Source organism: Aspergillus candidus (assembly GCF_002847045.1).
Source record: "Aspergillus candidus strain CBS 102.13 unplaced genomic scaffold BDW47scaffold_49, whole genome shotgun sequence".
Classification (NCBI taxonomy): Eukaryota; Fungi; Ascomycota; class Eurotiomycetes; order Eurotiales; family Aspergillaceae; genus Aspergillus; species Aspergillus candidus.
The window spans coordinates 145,567-159,235 of NW_020194054.1; the positions used below are offsets into that span (position 1 = coordinate 145,567).

Sequence of the window (13,669 nt, forward strand, 5' to 3'; positions counted from 1 at the left end):
GATGATGATGATGAGTGGTGGTGGTGGTGGTGGTGGTGGTGGTGGTGGTGATGATGATGAGGAGGGGAAGAGAAGTGTTGAGAAGAAGAAAAAACAACCGACAGCCTCGTAGTCAGGTGACAGAGTGCACCCTAGGAGAAAGCCCCCATCACGACAATAACTCCTGGTCCAAGACCGTCTCCATCTCCTGTAAGTACTGCTCAACATCTGTCATGTTTTCAAATCCCTCATTGAAACAGTACCTCAATCGTAATTGATCCCGAAAGGTATAGAAAAACATCATACTCATTCCTAGCACGACTTCCACCCCCACTGCCAAATTCTTGACGACCACGCCCTCCCCATATTCTCGCTGCAGACATCTTTCCGCGATTCCTAAGCTGCTCACAAGCGCGTCAGTCGGCACGGGGGCTGTTAGATACTCAGGTGTTTGCACGATGTTGCAGAGTGCGCGCGTGATGTGGCCGTTGAGCTCCAACAGCGGCCGGTTTCCCTTGTATGAGGTGGAATAGTAGCGATGCAACGCATGAGCCGTCTCCCAGAAAGTCGACGGTAAGGCGAGCTTGAACGGATGAGTGGTATAATACACCGCGACGCCGTACCTATCCGTGCTGTAGGGCTCGGGGAGGTACGGACGCAAATTGAACTGGTTGGCACTAACGTACCGTGACGTCTGCGAGTTTGGGTCCGCGTGTTTCGTGAGCGCCTGGACATATGCCGCGTGTAGGGCCGACGTGACTGTGACGCCGTGCGCCTGGCAAGCCCGGACGATTCGGTCCGTCCTCGCCGTCGAGAAGGTTAGGTCTGCAGCCCGACTGCGTCCGGATGGCGCAGAACCCACTCTGGAGGTGTGGCCGATGCCGGGGACGTTGTTGATATACTCCGAAAGCACGCCGAGTGCTTTCTCATCTTTTTCAGACGATTTGCTCTCGAGGCCGAGGATGTCTTCCATCACCGGAGCCAGTCTTGCCGGCTCGTCACCGAATTCGATTGGCTGAGTGGGGGATGTCAGCGCGCAGAGAAAGCGGTGCCAGAACAGCAACACCCCTGTGCCGTCGATGGTCTGGTGGTGGGCACGGAACACGAGCTCCGACGATCGCGGGAGCCAGTATAAGGTCGATTGCTTGAAGGGGGTTCCCTGATGGTAGAGCTCGTCGGAATTCGCAGTATCGGAGACAACAAACGTAGATCCTAGCCAGTGGCTTAGGGCGGCCTCATCGGGAACCTGGTACACAAACTTTGTTCCCTTCGCTGTCGTGGCGATCTGGGGCTGTTCATATCGCATCTGTTGCCACGCATGTCGCAAGGCCGATTCCACGTCCTGGTAGTCCAACTCGAGAGTAAGCGTGGAGAAAATGCTGTAATGCTCGCGGCCGTCGCAGGCCGACGCAGTTAATTCACCGGTAAAGCAGAAATACCCTTCCATGCCACTCGTAGGGCGCTCCCACCGGCCAGGTGATACTTCCGCCCATCGCCCCTCCATGCTTCAACGACGGAATGGGTTGATCAGGCTTCTTTGCTTGCAAGACAGAGCGCCATATGGGTTCGACCTAGAATCGGGTGGAATTCTATGTAGGGAACGGTGGGTATTCATCATTTATATAGAAGTGTTGGTCTTATGCGTTTCATAGGTGTTATTGTAAGCAGCGATAAGCGCTAATCTCAACTAGAAGATACGACGGGACGGCCCAGATTCAGGTTCCAAGAGTTCTAAGCGTGTTGGTTGGGTGCGGATCTGCGGATGATGGTTGTCGCCTAACGCCACGGGCACGGACAGTGCTAGATGCGAGGTGATCCGAAAGAAGACAAACAGCCTACAAAAGGTACGCCTAACATGTCATCAAGAAATATTATCTGCTTCGTCGGGGCATTCTTCGCTGATCCGATAAGAAATCACAATCAGGTATTCAATCACAGCCACGATGGACTGTGTCAAGGCCCATTACGAGATTACACGGGTCACTCTACATCACGGCCATAAGCGCGGCCATCACATGATAAAGATGTCTCTAGATCCTGGAATCCAACCTGCATTTTCTAATACCAACAACATGTATAATGGGCCCAGCAGGCGACTCCTAGGGTCGTCAAGGACTTCCGCCACTAGAACTCGAACTCGATCTTTCAGGCGCAGTGTACGGCCCCGTCGTCAAGTCAATGTCATATTCCAACCTAACCGCATCAACGTGTTTCTTGAGATGTGAATACAGCCGCAGCATCACATCGGCGCTTTGTATATGGGGTGCTGTGAAGTGCTCCACCCAGACGCCTCCTCTTTCGGCCTCGCTGTACACCGTGTCCGGCACCATGTCGACGCGTCGAGTATGTGATACACAATTAGCCATCAGAGTGAGTGTAACAATAGTATTGAGCTGTCCTTGGATTGGCACCCATACATACCAGACTTAGCCGTTTTCGAGGCCCGGGGTGAGAATAGTGTAAAAGTATCTAGTTTCGGGGCGAAACATGATCGTGGGAGCTCTGGAATTCGACGGCTCTAGGGATGTGGATGATTCGTCAGACATCTTGATTAACTTTGACAGCAATGTGATCTGAGTTTGATTCTGATGTTCAGTTGGGTGCAGGGGGGCAGGGGAGCACTACCTTAGCTGAAGTTGAATTGACAATCAGATTGGCAGATGGAATAATAGGTTGAAGGAAATAATGTTCGGTGGTATAGATGCGGTATGAATAAGAAGGGCTGAACACAAATATTTATACTAGAAAAGCAACTTTCTGTACAGGGCGGCTCGCTATGTATCAACAAGGATCACAGTCTGCTCAAGAGAAAGGGCAAATTTTTAGATGAACACAAGTTATCCTCAGGACAAACCCCATTGATCATATTGTTCATTATCAACGTCAGAGAAGCATCCTTTGCTACACAGAAGGACAGTGCGAGTCAATCCTGCAGGCTATTCATATCTCTCACATTGATAATAGGCATAACTTATGTTATTGACCGTGTATGATTTTTCATGCTGTATAGACTACCCCTGTTTGACAGGTCATTGTAAGCATGATCATAAGCATGATTATACACACCACAAGATGACATAGAGGACACCCCTCGCAATTCTTCCGCATTAAGTTTAGTAGTGGCTACTTCGATTCAGGTCTTTCAGAAAGAAAGTTGGCTTTTGCCCATTGGCAATAACTGGTCCTGGTTGTCACTGCTGGATGGCTAATCTAAGGGGCATTCCCGAGAGTATGAGAGTTCCTTGCACCATCGCTAATGGCAACAACTGAACTAACCCTAAATTCTTGTGCGGGGGGGTATATTCTGTCAATAATATGGCCATTGATATGACCCTCTCGATGTAATAGCATTTAGACTTGCCGATGGCACGTAGTCACGAACACAGCAGTGTATGTATGTATATATATATCATCAAGAGTTTAAATTACGTGACTCTACCATGGTAGATCCAGTCCCTAAAGATAGTTATGTGACCAATAAGGACGATCGCTGATCCATCTTATGATATCCAAGTCTATTCAACAGACCACTGAGGAGTACCAAAAGAACCAGGCTGAGATTATGTAGAAAATTATGTTTGGATCAATTACGTCACTTGCTTGTGGATCACCTGCACGTCCCATCCCGGTCACGTGGGCATGCTTCTTCTCCCTTCAATTCCACCATTCTCTCCTTGAATTGTCTCTTGGAATGGAAAGTTGAACCGTCTGATCGAGATTGTTTCTTCCACTGACGTCGGTCATCCCCTGCATTTCCCTTGCTTTGTTTGATGGTTCCATGGGTCAAAGGATGCAACCCAAATCCCAACCAAGTCCGAACGGACTGGGGTTGATCCACCCACAGGGGCATTTCCTGTCTCGGTATGGATTGTCCGGTGTAGATGACGGCAGTGGTTCCTTGGGACATGATGTCATGCACATCCGGTCCAAATCATGGCAACAATAAAATACGGATGGGCAACACGCTTCTCCCAATTCCCACCTAGCCATTGATTGAGTAGTAGTGGCTGAAGATACCTCGTTTTCTCTGATCCGTGATCATCGACTATATCAGCCCTATCACTAGTTCACCGAGTGCTATTGCAGCTCGACAGCGCCACCTTCCCCACCAATTGGTGTGTGGCGGTTTTCTAGACAAGATGATTGCCATCGCAGGTCTGGGTGGGCAGTCACGTTTCCGATCCGCTCAGGAACAGGAATTTTTCAAGTCAGTTGACCTTAGCGGCGCGGGAGCATGATATTGTGGGGAGAGTCCATCTAACGGTACACGATAGATATGTTCCCAGTGACGAGTCCTCCTCCCGTTTCGCTCCTATCGACCAAACCGACAATACCACCTTCACGCCGGTGCCCTCTCGCGACTCTGCCTTGACATCCTTCGCCCAGTTGGGTGCCTTCCGCTTAGGTACCCAGCAGGCGATCATCTCACTGTTCGATAGGACATACCAGCATGTTTTGGCCGAGGCTACCCCCTCGTTGAGTCTCGTCGGTGGAAAAGTGGCGAACGATCAGGAATATTTGCGACTAGGGTGTTGTGTCTTTCCGAAGGAGCGGGGGCTTTGCAACCTTGTGTCCGGCCTGCCATCTTCGAAGCACTCGCACGAGGGCGTGGTGATGGATAAGAGTGCAGTGGTAATATCGGACATAGCTCATGACGACCCTTTCAGGTCGTCCCTCCTAGCTGCACTCTCCGACGTGCGCTTTTACGCAGGGGTGCCCATCATAAGCCCCAGAGGATACACCATCGGCGCTTACGCTGTGATAGATACACAGCCACGCCCAGCTGGCTTGGACCGGCATTCGGTCCAATTCATGAAAGACATGGCCGCAACGGTGATGGGCCATTTGGAAATGCAGCGGTCCGAGCACAAAAACCGCCTGGCTGAACGGATGATCGTTGGCCTGGGCAGCTTCGTGGAAGGCAGAGCCACCCTCCGCGACTCCTGGTACGAAGCTACCGCACAGCAAAAGGCATCGGATCATTCGGGACAGAAAGTGGAAGGACAGTTAAACATGCGCCAGCAGGGCCTGCAAGAAGCCGCAAAGGGCGGTGTTCCAGTCTCAGCGTCTCATCATGACTCTGCGAGAAAGTCTCGGGATGCCCATCGCCAGGGTTCTTCTGGCGATCGAAACATATCCCCAAGTCCCGAGCAGCGCCACGAGACCACGGCGCCATCCCCCCCCAATGAACCAATTCGGGCCCGGTTCACCGGTGACCCTCCACAGGAGGACTCGTTGACAGGAATCAAGCTTATATTTTCACGGGCGGCCAACCTGATCCGTGAGTCGGTCGAGGCGGAGGGTGTCGTCTTCCTGGGCGCGAACAGCCAACGGTTCGGGAGCGTAGTCGACCGCACGAGTCGTCAGGTGTCTGGGATTGAGGATGGCGATTCGACCTCAAGCGGGGACGAGAGTACTGACGTGGCCTCTGCGGTATCGGAGTCTAAGAATGACGGGGATGGCAGCGCTTTCACCTTGGGGTATGCCACCTCGCGAACCTCGAGTATCAATGATGAGTCCGCCGTTGGTCGCGAAGGGACGGTGCCGGAGCTCCTTCTTACGCGCCTGCTGCGACGCTACCCCCATGGAAAGATTTTTACATACAACGCCGATGGTTCCGTTTCCGATGACAGCGACGATACATCTAGGCAGGCGTCGGGATCGGACGCGTCGGAGATTGCATCCTCGACCGGCTCTGCTTCCCAGAAGCGATCCCTGACTAGCAAGAAGCGACCCCGGTCTAAATTTCGACAAGACGCCGAGAGTCTAATTCGAATGTTTCCCGACGCCAGGCATATATTGCTCGCACCGGTTTGGGACTTCGATAGAACCCGATGCTTTGCGGGGTCTTTGATATGGACGAATACTCCGGCCCGTGTTTTCTCGGCTGAGAATGAGCTTGTTTACGTTTCGTCTTTCGCTAATAACATCATGGCGGAGATCCGTCGTCTCGACGTGGAAATGGCGGAGAAGGCGGAAACCAACTTGGTCAGCAGCATCTCCCACGAGCTTCGAAATCCCCTGCATGGAATCCTGGGCACGGCGGATATCCTCAGTGATACGGCCATGAACGCTTTGCAACACGGCATGGTGCATACTATCGAATCATGCGGTCGCACATTGCTCGACACCATCAATAACCTGCTCGACTTAACCTTCATCAACAAATTCCAAGCGAAAGCGATTGGCCCTGGGAAAAACGAACCAGCCGGTTCTACAGATCACCAAATGACCAAGTCTAACGACGCCGATAAGTTCCGCTCATACTCGCGGGTGAATCTGGATTCTGTCCTCGAGGAGGTGGCCGAATGTGTGTTTGCGGGGTATAGCTTCTATCATCACCCCCAACAACCCCCACCGGCGTTGGTCGATTCGTCGTCTCGAACAACCAGTAGGAGGAAGGGCTCAAAACCGCTTGGAAATCAAATCCAGGAGGTGACTGTGATATTTGACATCCAGTACGACGCAAATTGGGAGTTCTTCACCCACGCGGGTGCGTGGCGTCGGATTTTAATGAACGTGCTTGGGAACGCTTTGAAATACACCAGTTCTGGCTACATATATCTGGGGTTGAAATCGTCCTCTAAAGATCTACCTAGCAGTGCTACGAACTCTGATTCAGGCACGCCAGCGGAACAGCTTGATCAGGATGATGTGGTTCTCACGGTCAAAGATACTGGCAAAGGCATCAGCCCCGAGTATCTGCAAAATGATCTCTTCCGGCCTTTCTCGCAAGAAAACCCCCTTGCGGCCGGGAGCGGGCTAGGTTTGAGTATTGTTCGACAGGCTGTTGGGTCGATTGGGGGCTCTATAGACATCGTTTCCGCTAGGGGAGAAGGGACGGAAATGACCATCCGAACGGCGCTCCGGCGCTACCCTGTCTCCGACTCCCCTGGGAGTTCCCTTGAGACCTCCCCCGAGATGTCGGCATTCAACGCGCTTCGTCGGGAAACGGCGGGCAAGTCTATTGGGATATTAGGGTTTGGCGCCTCCCTTTCCTCTCAGCGCGACATCACTTTGTACGAGTCCCTTGAGCGGATGTGTCAGGGGTGGTTTGGCTTGAACGTCACCTCGGTGTCTCCGGTCGGCGATGAAGTTGCTTCGTTTGACTTTTATCTGGCCGTGCAAACCGAGCTGGACAGCGAGGACCCCAAGGGAAGAGACCTGTTCAGCCTCGCTGAACACAGCGGTGGTGGCGTGGGCCACGAATCCCCTGTGGTGGTGATCTGCCAATATCCCGAAGTAGCGCACAATATGTTCGTGGCTGCCAAAGTTCGCGAGCAAACCGGCATCTTCGAGTTTATCAGCCAGCCGTGCGGCCCTCGGAAATTGGCTCGAGCCCTCAGTCTCTGTATCAAACGCCGCACAGGACAAATCGGGGAGACAAATCCTGGCGAACATACTCGCTGGGTTGAGATGCCAGAATCCTCCCGTCTGCCATTAGACGTTAGCGCCGCGGATGCGCCGAGCAAAAGATTGCCGATTCATAAACGGCCGACCATGGACACGATGGGGACCCCCAGCCCGCAGTCCACGGGTGCCACAGTTACTTCCATGGGTGAATCTCATCAACAATGTCTGGTGCCTTCGTCCTCTGTGGAGCCCGCTCAGCGGAAAGAAAGTGACGGGCGAGCGGCACTCTTGGTGGACGATAACGACCTTAACCTGCAATTACTCACAGCCTACACCAAGAAAGAAAGTTATGAGTATATGACAGCCCAGGATGGGCAAGAAGCCGTGGATACGTACAAGGCGCATCCTGGAAATTTCCGCGTTGTTCTGCTAGGTACACTTCCGACCCGCAAGGTGTTTACCTATAAAGTCACTAATCCAATTAGATATCTCCATGCCAATCATGAATGGTTTCGAAGCAGCCCGAGAGATGCGCCGATTCGATCGTGAACGCCTCGAGCAGATGCCCGAGTCAGAACGCCAGTCGGTTCGACGCACCGTTATCGCAGGTTTGACCGGTCTAGACGGTCCAGCTGCTCGGAAGGAAGCTGCCAGCGCTGGGATCGACACGTTCCTCGTGAAACCGGTCAAAAGGCCGGATGTGCGCGCGATATTGCGGCGAATTGACGAATAAGACATGATAGCCCTTACGTTGACAAGAGATGGTCACAGGCTTGACAGCACTATTGTCTTTCACCTGGTATGCTATCGAGGAGGTTCAGGACATGACGCCAGATTCTCATATATACCCTGTGCTGTATAGAACTAGACACGAAGAAACGAACACTATTTGCCCAATTCATTAACTTGTAAGTTTGTCATGTGGTTTGGAGACTCCAGCAATGAGACCTGTAACTACTTCACCAAGCGCATGCAATCTCCCCAACGGCCAATCATACCTCATCCAAGTACCTGTCGCACTACCTGTGCCGTTCTTTCTACAATCATTTCAATATCCGCCCGACTCGCATTGTACGGCGGTGCGATTTGGATGATATCCCCATTCTTCCCATCGGCGACCCCCGTACCCGGGATGAAGGAAATCGAGTGATCAGCCAACCCGGTCTTGAACACCGTCGGTGCGACCCGTTGCTCGACTGGAAAGGGCTCCTTAGTTGCTTTGACTTTCACAAATTCCACCTGTTGGTGTGGTCAGCCATGTCCAGTATACAAGGCATTGTCTTGTATGCGCAAGAGCCGACATACCCCCCAAAAGAACCCCCTCCCCCGGATATCGCCGACGTGTGGATGGTCGCCCAACTTGTCCTGCAACAACTTCCCCACATAGGGACCCAGTTCGCGCACATTTTCCAGGAGATTCTCTTCTTGCATGATCTGCTGCACTTCGTATGCGGCTGCGCATGCCACCGGGTGGCCCTGGTATGTCTGGCTGTGGATGAAGGCCCCCGAGCCTTGCTTCAGTGCATCTATCACCCTTTTGTTGACTAGCAACGCCCCGATTGGCGCGTAGCCGCCCCCGAGACCCTTGGCTACGGTTTGCAAGTCTGGCACGACCCCTTCCTGCTCCCAGGCGTGCAGGGTTCCGCACCGGCCCATCCCGGACATCACTTCGTCCATCATCAGGAGAGCCCCGTGCCGGTCGCAGACTGCTCGCATTGCTTGGAAGTATCCTGGTACAGGAGGGACGCAGCCGAGTGTCTGGTTGGGTTAAGCATTGACGTAATATTTGGTAGGCATGTCTACTTACTGTGCCGGAGACGGTCTCTGCAACGAATGCGCACACTTTGGTCGGTCCCACGGCCTGGAATTCATCTTCCAGTTCCTGGGCGAGACGCGCGACAAAGCTCTCGTCGCTCTCGCCGGGAGTCTTCCCGCGGTAAGCATAACAGGGTGAAACGTGGGATACGTTTCCCGTGAGGAGGGGCGCGTATGGCGCCCTCCGGGCAAAGTGTCCTCCCACGGATAGCGAGCCTAGCGTATTCCCGTGATAGGACTGTCTACGGGCGATGAAATGGGTTCGTTTGGTCTGGGGCTTGGGAAGTTCTAGGAAATACTGTCGCGCCATCTTGAGGGCGGCTTCGATCGCCTCGGTGCCTATTTCCCGGATCAGCGCCGACATGGTTGTGTGGTGGACGGGAAAAGATGCTACCAGAGCTGACGATGAACGCCTTTGCCATTTGGTTCTGCGTGGAGTCGCTCAGCGCTCTCGCTAGTTTCTCGGATATCTTGCTGGTGAAAAAGGGCGAGTAGATGTAGGCGAAGCTGTTGAGTTGGCTCATGATGGCCGAGTTTACTCGGGCGTTGTTGTGTCCTATACATGCCACGGCTGCTCCAGTGCTGGCATCAACGATTTTGCGTCCGTCTTCTGTAATTAGGTAAATCCCTTGACTGTTGACGATGGTTGGTGGGACGGTGTCGAGTTTGGCGTGGAGGATGGCCGTTTCGGTCTTTCGGTTTGCACACAGGGTGTGGTCATGCTGACCACCATTGGCCGATGGCTTCACTTGTTGGAAAGGCATTGTGCTGAGAGAGAATCGACGCAGTGATCTCTGCTGCCACCGTATTGCCTGCTTAAGAGATTGCTGAAGGGGAAGTCGAGTCATGGTGGATGATAGGGACAGTTTTATACCTGTTAAGAGGAGAAGAATGCTTTCAACATGATAAACAGTGATAAGTAAACCCCAAGCGTCTTGCTAACCTGCCCCTCATTCATCGTGAAGGTGATCGACATGATAACCAGTCACTGATCCCTGTTGGGCTGACTGACAACGCCGATTTGCCCAATCGCCGAGGGTGAGTGGGGTCGGATAGGCTATTTAACCCGAACCATCGAGTAGCTGCAGCACAAATCCAGTTGACTACTATCATCTCCGCATCGCACTTCGTGCTGACGATGCTCATGACCTGAGATAAGGGCGAGCGCAAGCATGGTCCGTTATTGCCTGGATATACCGAGTATCGATGGAGAAATTAGGGCAACGTCTGTCCCATGACTATTGGTAATCACGGGAGTTGGATATGTATAGTTAACCCTGGGAAGCTATACATGATTGGTAGTATCTCCCGGCAAATACTTATAATAGCTGACATTGATAAATGTTATACAAGTGCGAATAGGGTAACTAGCTACATGATTCATTATTTCAGGAGCAAGTATGGTAGATGTGATAGTTCCACGCTTAATTCTACGTACTTGAACAATGGTTGATTTGTGATCAGAGACAAGGATCATTGATGAAGCTGACTGTATCTTATTTGTACGACCTAATCTGCTACATGAAGAATCGACTGTATACTTGACATGAGACCCATCCCAACATATCCCCAAAAAACAGTTTGATTGCATTTGGATGGTCAAGGTTAGTAGATTGACCTAGACTGATCATGACTTGCCCATACAGCGATCACATCCAATGTCAGTGAGCTGCATATATTGATACTCTCTGACGCTACTGGATCGGACTGTCACTATGAAGGACGCTCCTGTACACATTCTTCAGAAAAACGAATTCTGTGTGTAATTCACCATCCTTACTGGGCTGAATTATAATACCGTGGTTTCACCCATCATCAGTCAACAAAAGGGAATGTAATGGAAGATCGACAGTCTAAATATCCGTGGACTCCATCCACACCGCGAACACGAGCCATTCCGAGCTCAGTCAGTAAGGGGAATGTCAGAGAATCCAATCACGGCTGAGATATGGATACAATTGCGAGACAGTCAGACCTCCGAGGAATCCAGGTATACATGTTTCAAAGATCAACCATGCAAAATTGAAGATTGGTTAATCACATAGCACGCCTAACGAAAAGCCAGGTTTACGTTTGGGATGAACCAAGGTTTTCTATATTGAGATACAGCGTCCACTGGACAAATCATATCTATTAATAGGACGGTCTTCACCTTCTCCATGTAGCAGCCACAGATTGTCTGATTTATGCCAAATGAGAACGATAAGGCCAGCCAGTCAGCAATCCTTCGCGATCACGACTTAGACATGGTTCACCATGAGTGGAGCCAGCCACTCCGGCCCCTACCTGTCTCATGCGTGGGACGTCGTTCCCTTGCGTTGTGGATTGGAGTTGGCCCGGCGGAAATCTAGCTAAAAGACCCACATGGAATGTGTGATGACCTATCGGATTGTCCCATCCTGCCCTACCCCGTATTCGAGCCCTCGCAGTTTGTGGTGCCGCGCCTCCCTGTCGCTGGGAACTGTCGATCCCATGGGCGGCCTTACGACATCGACCACCATCTATTTGTGGCAATAGGAGGCCTTATTGGTGATGATTGCCAGCCTGGTATGGATAGACATTCTCTGGACAGCGAGATGGCATAATCTTGCGAAAACGCAGTCGAGCTGGCAGACCGACGACGGGTATAAAGCCCGCCATTGCACCTGGGTTGAAGATGGTCTTCAATACCAACCACAGAACCGACAAACTTCGACCATAACCAAAAGATCAAACTCCAGAGTATCATTCAAAATGAAGACCTCCGTCATCGCTGCTACCATCGCCTCCCTCGCCTCCCTGACGGCTGCGTTTGACGTCGCTGTCACCTTCCACGGCGGCCGTGGAGAACGGTTTGGCCAGTCCTTTCCCACCGATGCCTCCAGCCATGCTATTAGTATGTGTTTTCCCTTCTCGTGTATACCGACGATATAGACCGAAACGCTAATTGTTTAGCCAATCCAATGATCGTCTTCGAAATCTCCTCCCCTGGAGGAGGATTCTGTACCTTTATCGGTGCCGAGGGTGAAAGTGTAGTGATTTATGCGGAGGATAGAAAGAAGCTGAAGAAGCCCCAGCGGATGGTGCGTGGATCGTGTGACAATGTCTAGCTAGCTAGTCTTGGGTTATGGGTTACTCAACACAACAGACCTGGATGATGTCGCCGACGGTGTGTTAAACTGGGTCGCGTTAATGGGTACATTTGGATGGTTTGGAATATCCGTATAGTGTTTTTCTTCTTGCTCTGTATCTCTCGACCACTCTCAAGCCCGTTCTAAATCCGATAAAACCATTCTGGGCTCTCAGTCACCTATGGCAGTACATACCCCCCGTCAATAATCACATCACTCCCCGTCATGTACGTAGAGGCATCGCTGGCCAGATACAAGTACAGGCCTTTGATTTCCTTGGTGTGGCCCTGACGTCCTAGCACCGTCATTCGGTACGCCTCCTGCACCGTCTCTGTGCTCGCGCCCATCTTGGTGTCGAAGAATCCGGGGGAGACGATATTGACGCGGGCGAATTCCCGCCACTCCCGAGCAAGAGACTTGCCAAAGTGCGTGATGAACGCCTTGCTGGCGTTGTAAACGGGCTGGTCCACCGGGACGTTGACGATCTGGGCGCTCATGCTGGACGTGATGATCAAATTGCCGAAGCCCTGGCGTTGGAAGATATCCCCGGCGTGTTTGGCGCAATACAGAACGCCGTCAACTGGTAGAGTCAACTGATTGTTCCTCATCGGGGCCGTAGACAGTGACCATTACCATTCACCGACATCTGCTTGCGGTACTCTTCCAGAGTTTGTTGCAGAAGCGGTTTCGAAATCGCCATCCCTAGATAACATATGAGTATAGATACAGTACCCTAGGGTGAGATGGCCTTGCCCGCGTTTGCGATGAATACATCCAGTTTCCCAAAATCGGTCACAACTTCCTGAATTCTGCGTTGAACAGTGTCGGGATCTGACACTAGGACCCTGTCAGTCTGGCTACCAAGCGATAAAAACTGAGGGTTCGGCTAACTCACCATCCACTTTGTACGCGGTGGCCTTGACATTGTGTTCCTGGGACAAGGACTGGGCCTTAGCAACCGCCACGTCGTTGCTAATCACGTTATTCACTGCCGAATGGAAGGCCATGATGAACATACGAGTTATACCACATGGCAATGTCAGCTCCCGCCTCGGCCATGGCTTCGGCCACAGCATACCCGATGCCATCGGCGGCGCCCGTGATCACCACCACCTTTCCCCGCAGGGAAAACTGTTCCAGAACATTGGTGGGGGTGTTGGGGAACGGTCGGGGAAATCCCTCCCTCACAGTTGCACAATCTTGTAGGGTCATAGACATGTTGATCAGGGTGTTTACCACTGGCAGGGGAAGTCAAGGAATGGAATAATGAGAATAGGTTGGTGAATGCGGGGATCATCCATTGCCAAAGATTGGAGATGCCCCACCATCACTCGGAAGAATGTCCGCCGCCTGACCCCACCACGGTTGAACGCTCCTTCCCTTGGATACTTCGGTAGCTGAGGATGGGTCTA

General features: G+C 52.0%; 7 protein-coding genes across 7 annotated transcripts; 2 read left to right on the forward strand and 5 right to left on the reverse strand.

The window, feature by feature from the left end:
* Positions 1-71: 71 nt before the first annotated feature.
* Positions 72-1,560, reverse strand: BDW47DRAFT_110769 (uncharacterized protein). The gene has a single exon (XM_024813799.1). The coding sequence runs from the start codon at positions 1,481-1,483 to the stop codon at positions 149-151; it is 1,335 nt and encodes a 444-aa protein (XP_024669275.1). The 5' UTR covers positions 1,484-1,560; the 3' UTR covers positions 72-148.
* Positions 1,561-2,019: 459 nt separating this feature from the next.
* Positions 2,020-2,439, reverse strand: BDW47DRAFT_110770 (uncharacterized protein). The gene has a single exon (XM_024813800.1). The coding sequence runs from the start codon at positions 2,343-2,345 to the stop codon at positions 2,088-2,090; it is 258 nt and encodes an 85-aa protein (XP_024669276.1). The 5' UTR covers positions 2,346-2,439; the 3' UTR covers positions 2,020-2,087.
* Positions 2,440-3,718: 1,279 nt separating this feature from the next.
* BDW47DRAFT_64632 (uncharacterized protein) lies at positions 3,719-4,078 on the reverse strand. Its single transcript, XM_024819517.1, has one exon. It carries the CDS (start codon positions 3,967-3,969, stop codon positions 3,763-3,765), a length of 207 nt encoding a protein of 68 aa, XP_024669277.1. The 5' UTR covers positions 3,970-4,078; the 3' UTR covers positions 3,719-3,762.
* BDW47DRAFT_64610 (putative sensor histidine kinase/response regulator) lies at positions 3,965-8,335 on the forward strand. The gene is made up of 4 exons (XM_024819516.1): positions 3,965-4,186; positions 4,254-7,765; positions 7,818-8,131; positions 8,195-8,335. The coding sequence occupies exons 1-3, from the start codon at positions 4,119-4,121 to the stop codon at positions 8,063-8,065; spliced, it is 3,828 nt and encodes a 1,275-aa protein (XP_024669278.1). The 5' UTR covers positions 3,965-4,118; the 3' UTR covers positions 8,066-8,131; positions 8,195-8,335.
* Positions 8,067-9,911, reverse strand: BDW47DRAFT_133601 (putative aminobutyrate aminotransferase; the record flags this gene model as incomplete). Its single annotated transcript, XM_024817877.1, has 4 exons — positions 8,067-8,571; positions 8,638-9,090; positions 9,140-9,486; positions 9,542-9,911. 4 exons carry the CDS (start codon positions 9,909-9,911, stop codon positions 8,332-8,334), a joined length of 1,410 nt encoding a protein of 469 aa, XP_024669279.1. The 3' UTR covers positions 8,067-8,331.
* Positions 9,912-11,589: 1,678 nt separating this feature from the next.
* BDW47DRAFT_64671 (uncharacterized protein) lies at positions 11,590-12,336 on the forward strand. Its single transcript, XM_024819519.1, has 2 exons — positions 11,590-12,022; positions 12,082-12,336. Exons 1-2 carry the CDS (start codon positions 11,680-11,682, stop codon positions 12,234-12,236), a joined length of 498 nt encoding a protein of 165 aa, XP_024669280.1. The 5' UTR covers positions 11,590-11,679; the 3' UTR covers positions 12,237-12,336.
* On the reverse strand, positions 12,332-13,520 carry BDW47DRAFT_64664 (NAD(P)-binding protein). The gene is made up of 5 exons (XM_024819518.1): positions 13,276-13,520; positions 13,153-13,229; positions 13,011-13,094; positions 12,885-12,959; positions 12,332-12,837 (listed from the first exon to the last, which is right to left on the reverse strand). Exons 1-5 carry the CDS (start codon positions 13,473-13,475, stop codon positions 12,437-12,439), a joined length of 837 nt encoding a protein of 278 aa, XP_024669281.1. The 5' UTR covers positions 13,476-13,520; the 3' UTR covers positions 12,332-12,436.
* Between the last annotated feature and the right edge of the window lie 149 nt (positions 13,521-13,669).

Coding starts and splice junctions, on each gene's coding strand:
- BDW47DRAFT_110769 (XM_024813799.1), bottom strand. CDS start 1,483: ATGGAGGGGCGATGGGCGGAAGTATCACCTGGCCGGTGGGAGCGCCCT.
- BDW47DRAFT_110770 (XM_024813800.1), bottom strand. CDS start 2,345: ATGGCTAATTGTGTATCACATACTCGACGCGTCGACATGGTGCCGGAC.
- BDW47DRAFT_64664 (XM_024819518.1), bottom strand. CDS start 13,475: ATGTCTATGACCCTACAAGATTGTGCAACTGTGAGGGAGGGATTTCCC. Junction 13,230..13,275: donor ATTGCCATGTGGTATAACTC/GTATGTTCATCA, acceptor TAACGTGATTAG/CAACGACGTGGCGGTTGCTA. Junction 12,838..12,884: donor GATGTCGGTGAATGGTAATG/GTCACTGTCTAC, acceptor TGACTCTACCAG/TTGACGGCGTTCTGTATTGC.
- BDW47DRAFT_64610 (XM_024819516.1), top strand. CDS start 4,119: ATGATTGCCATCGCAGGTCTGGGTGGGCAGTCACGTTTCCGATCCGCT. Junction 4,187..4,253: donor CAGGAACAGGAATTTTTCAA/GTCAGTTGACCT, acceptor GGTACACGATAG/ATATGTTCCCAGTGACGAGT. Junction 7,766..7,817: donor TTTCCGCGTTGTTCTGCTAG/GTACACTTCCGA, acceptor TAATCCAATTAG/ATATCTCCATGCCAATCATG.
- BDW47DRAFT_64632 (XM_024819517.1), bottom strand. CDS start 3,969: ATGGCTAGGTGGGAATTGGGAGAAGCGTGTTGCCCATCCGTATTTTAT.
- BDW47DRAFT_64671 (XM_024819519.1), top strand. CDS start 11,680: ATGATTGCCAGCCTGGTATGGATAGACATTCTCTGGACAGCGAGATGG. Junction 12,023..12,081: donor TGCCTCCAGCCATGCTATTA/GTATGTGTTTTC, acceptor CTAATTGTTTAG/CCAATCCAATGATCGTCTTC.